Below are 4554 nucleotides of genomic sequence, written 5' to 3'. Positions count from 1 at the left end.
TAGTGTCATGCCCCTGAAGAGGTATCTAGAAATATGATGATGTTAGTTGAATTCGAGACCAAGCACATATATTGTGGGAGGCTTAGATAGTTGAGAGTGCTGGGCTTCCTTATACTTTCATTTATGTCTCTAGAAATGCTGAAGTTTGCTACTTAGCTCAGAGAGACTGTCCATAATCAATGAATAAATTCTGCCTTGAACTTATTCCCAACTCATTCCACCTCTGAAAAGACAAAGAGTTTCTTTCTTTCAAAATGAACTTTATAAACACATGGCTTCTTTTCTTCAGGGATTTTATGGTCAGTGTTTTGGTACAGAATTTGTGGAAGTGATAAAAGACTCCACTCCTGTGGACAAAACCAAACTGGATCCCAACAAGGTATGGGGGAAATAAAACAACTATCGAACTCTGAATCCTTTTTCTACTCTGAAAGCACAAAATGACTTTCTGAGTCTGGACTCTTGCCAGTCATTTAAATGCAACTATGATTTGTATCATAGTGTAGTGTAGTGTGTGTGTGTGGTATGCACATGTGTGCCCATGTGTAAAGGCCAGAGGTTGACATTAGGTGTCTTCCTCCATCATTTACCACCTTATTGTTTTGAGACAGTCTCTCTCTCAGTAAACATGGATGGAGCTGGAGAGGTGGCTTAGTGGTTAAGAACACTTGCTGCTCTTCCAGAGGACCGGGAGTCAATTTCCAGCACCCACATGGCAGCTAACAACCATCCATAACTCCAGTTCCAGGGGATCTAACACCCTCTTCTGGCCTCTGCAGGCATTGCATGCATGTGGTGCATTTACATACATGCAGACAAAATGCTCATACACATAAAATAAAAATAATAAATTTAAAAAATACTGTAAACCTGGAGCTCCCTGTTTGCCCATAAAGCTTCCAGATCTACCTGCCTGAGGTTACAAATGCATAGTATTGACTTTATATGGCTTCTGGGGAACCCAACTCAAGTCCTTATGCTTGTTTAGTAAGCACTTTACCCACTGGGCCATCTCCCTAAGCCCTTTTCGGTTTTGGGTTGTTGGGTTGTTTTGTTTTTGGTTTTTGTTTTTTGATTCTTTTTTGAAAAGTTTTGCCATGTGGCTCAGGTTGCCCTTGAACTCAGTATCTTCCTGCCTCCGCCTCCATGGTGCTAGGATTACAGGTACCAACACATCTACATGTTTAGTAAGCACTTTACCCACTGGGCCATCTCCCTAAGCCCTTTTCGGTTTTGGGTTGTTGGGTTGTTTTGTTTTTGGTTTTTGTTTTTTGATTCTTTTTTGAAAAGTTTTGCCATGTGGCTCAGGTTGCCCTTGAACTCAGTATCTTCCTGCCTCCGCCTCCATGGTGCTAGGATTACAGGTACCAACACATCTACAGGTTTACAGCATTGTTTTTCTAGTGTTCAATAACCTATTAATTAGGCCTTAATGAAAATATACTCGAATGCATGAATCATAAAAGGAGTTATCATTTACTACGCACCAAATGTCTTTGTACACATCATTTTATGTTACCCCCACAGCCCTTAGGAATAGGTCAGGTTGCTCTCAACATTTGTTTTTGTTTTGTTTTTAATTGTATTTATTATTTTTATTTTATGTGTATGAGTATATTGCCTGCATACGTAAGTGCACCTATGTCATGCAATGCCTTGGAGTTCAGAAGAGGGTATCAGATTCCCCTGGAACTGGAGTTACAGATGGTTGTTCTCCATGTGGGTGCTGGGAATGGAACCCAGGTCCTCTACAAGAGCAGTCGGTGCTCTTAACCACTAAGCCATCTCTCCAGACCCCAACTGCTCTTGTTTTATAGATAAGAGAATTGTGGCTTAGAAAGGTTGAGCGACTTCACAGTATCACTTCCAAGAACTTGCAGAGTGAAAACATGGATTCTGAACCCCAACACATACTCTTTTTAATCACTTTGGCTCATTAGTAAATTTCTATAAAACCTTTAAACTTATTTAAAACCACCAGTTTCTGTCTGACAGCATTTCGTGGCATCCTTATTTAGGTTGTAGGTGTTCCTTCTAGCCACATGTAGGATTGCAGTGGTGTTGAGGAAGGACTGAAAGGCCTGGCCTTCAGGATTCTCACATCCACCCAGGGTGCATCTTGCCCCAGCTAGGTAGACTACAGTCAGATCTGATACTAACCTCTCACTCACGCCATCAGACTCTACAGGTTCAAGGCTCATTCCTCCATAAAACTGCCCTTATTTCAGACACAAGTCTCAAATGGGGCTCCCACACCACCCTCACTTCTAACTAGCTGGCTACAAATTTGAGAAATCCCATCATACCACTTGGATTAGATTATACACCAAGATGAGTTAAAAAAAAAAAAAAAAAACCTCAAAAAAGAACCATAGTTCTCGTTATATTTGTACGATGATAATGGATATACAGAGGGAAAGGTCAGGGAGAAAGGGCCCTCTTCATGTGAGTCCCTCAGTTCTGTCTTCCAGGACAGAATGAAGATGATGCAGATAGAGAGAAACCAGCCAAACACAAATTTATCTTTCTTCATTTGTCAGAACACTTACTCATTTAAGAAACATTCCTCAGCTGAAGCCTAAAGCAATCACTGTGGTAAGAGGTGAACGGAAATGTTTGGAGTCCTTGGAAGATAGGATTGGCTGTGTATCCACAGTGATCTGAGTACAACCCAAGTGCCTCTCCCCTATCTTAAAATTCCCAAGGTAGGCTTTGAGAGTCCTAACCAAGATCACAACCAGATTTCATTATTCAAAAACATGATTTACAGGGTGAGGTTGGTGACCTACCCACGGGTCCTCCCCAGTGGGTGGGTGTCACACTGCTCCTATCCATTCCTCTTCTTTGTGTTTTTAAAGAATTCATCTTCATTAATGAGCGTGTGTGTGTGTGTGTGTGTGTGTGTGTGTGTGTGTGTATATACATGAGGCATGCAGTGACACTCACTAGTGTTCAGTTCTATGCATTTTGACAAATGTATGTAACCACCAGCACCACAGTCAAGATACAGAACCATTCCATCAGTCTGAAATATTTCCCAGGCTCCTTTGTCATCTCTGCTGTCAGCCCCTAGCAGCCCCTGGCTGTCTTCTGTGTAGAGCTGCCTTTCCAGGTGCACCTGCAGAAGCATGCAGCCTTTCGAAACTGGCTTCATTGGCTCAGCGTACACCATCTAAGATTTACCCATGTTGTAATAGTCCCTTTCATTTTATGCTGAGTAGTATTCAGGTCTGTGATGTACCACACTTTGTTTATTGTTTGCCCACCAAAAAGACGTTGGTTTCTATTTGTTTATTGTGAAAAACATTGTGATTAAACCACTGCTTACTAGTTTTTGCATGAATGTAAGTTTTCATTTTTCTTGGTAGTAGGTGATTTTCCCGAGGAGTCTATTTCAGTTCACCCCAGATAGAGAGGTCTATCACAGACCAGAGAAGATTTTGTCTTAAGTCTAGCTTGGTGAATCACCTAGTTTATTGGGATTCTTTACAGGAACATGGGTACCACCAGTAAATAGTCCATGCAGCTACATCACCCAAGGGACCTCCTCCTCTCTCTGCAATTGTTTATAGCATAGATTAGATAGATGATAGATAGGTAGAAGATAGATGATTGATTGATAGATACATAGATAGATAGATAGATAGATAGATAGATAGATAGATAGATAGATGATAGAGATAGATGATGAGAGAGAGAGAGAGAGATGGATGACAGGTAGGGAATAGGTATATAGGTAGGAGGTAGGTAGTTGAGGGATTCTAGACACAAAGATACTAAGTAGACAGATGACAGATGAGAGACAAATATTTGGTACATTAAAGGGTAGGTAGGTGACACAGAGAATAAAGGTTTCATGACAGAATATCATGGACAGACCGAGTTAGGAGCAGATCTTCATGCATGGCCACACATGTGCTAGGCCTCTCTTCCTGCAATCTGGCATCTTCCTGTGTCCTTACATGACTGTCCCTGGTTCAGACATCCCTCTGGTCCCCACCCTTTCGACCTCTGACAGTGACTCTGCCATGTAAGTAGATGAGAGGTACCTGAAGGGTCAGATTGTGGCCTCCACGGTCATGCCCATCCAGGTCCTTATCTCCAACCTCATCACATCACACTAGTTTAGTTTAAATAGGGTCAAGAATATGGGGTACAGGCAAACCAAACCAGCACCCAAATGTTCCTGCCCACACCGGGGTCCCTCTGAGGCCCTCTGTCTAAGGCCTTTCATTACCATAGCAGGTACACTTCTATGACATCACGGACTCGGAACTCAGTGTAATCGGGCCCCATGTAGGTCATCCAAGCCCTCAGGTTCCTCCACTCCTGGTGAATTCTTGCTCCAGCAGACATGGTCCTCAGAGATGCTTTAGGGCAGTGGGCAGAGGCTTGTTTCAGACACACTCACCTGGGGACCACCCCATGTCCAGTCCTCTTTGTCCTTTGACGGACCTTCGTCCCTGGGACAGGGGGCACAGAAAGTCAGGCTCCTACCACAGCTGCTGTGTCCCACTCTCAAACACTGCATATCACTTCTTCTGCTCATTTTCC

General features: G+C 42.8%; 1 protein-coding gene across 1 annotated transcript in view; it reads left to right on the top strand.

Annotated features, from left to right (window-relative positions):
• The window catches only part of Dock8 (dedicator of cytokinesis 8), a gene marked incomplete at its 5' end in the record, with an annotated part of 99460 nt that overhangs the window by 80222 nt on the left and 14684 nt on the right, over nt 1-4554 (top strand). The window contains one exon of the mRNA XM_029554094.1: nt 290-379. Within this exon, the coding sequence (XP_029409954.1) occupies nt 290-379 (90 nt within the window). The remainder of the gene's footprint in view (nt 1-289; nt 380-4554) is intronic.

The sequence above is a fragment of the Nannospalax galili genome, unplaced genomic scaffold (genome assembly GCF_000622305.1).
Source record: "Nannospalax galili isolate Female #2095 unplaced genomic scaffold, S.galili_v1.0 scaffold2610, whole genome shotgun sequence".
NCBI classification, from domain to species: domain Eukaryota; kingdom Metazoa; phylum Chordata; class Mammalia; order Rodentia; family Spalacidae; genus Nannospalax; species Nannospalax galili.
Note: the sequence above shows the minus strand (reverse complement) of the source record. Positions and strands in the feature narration are given on the sequence as shown.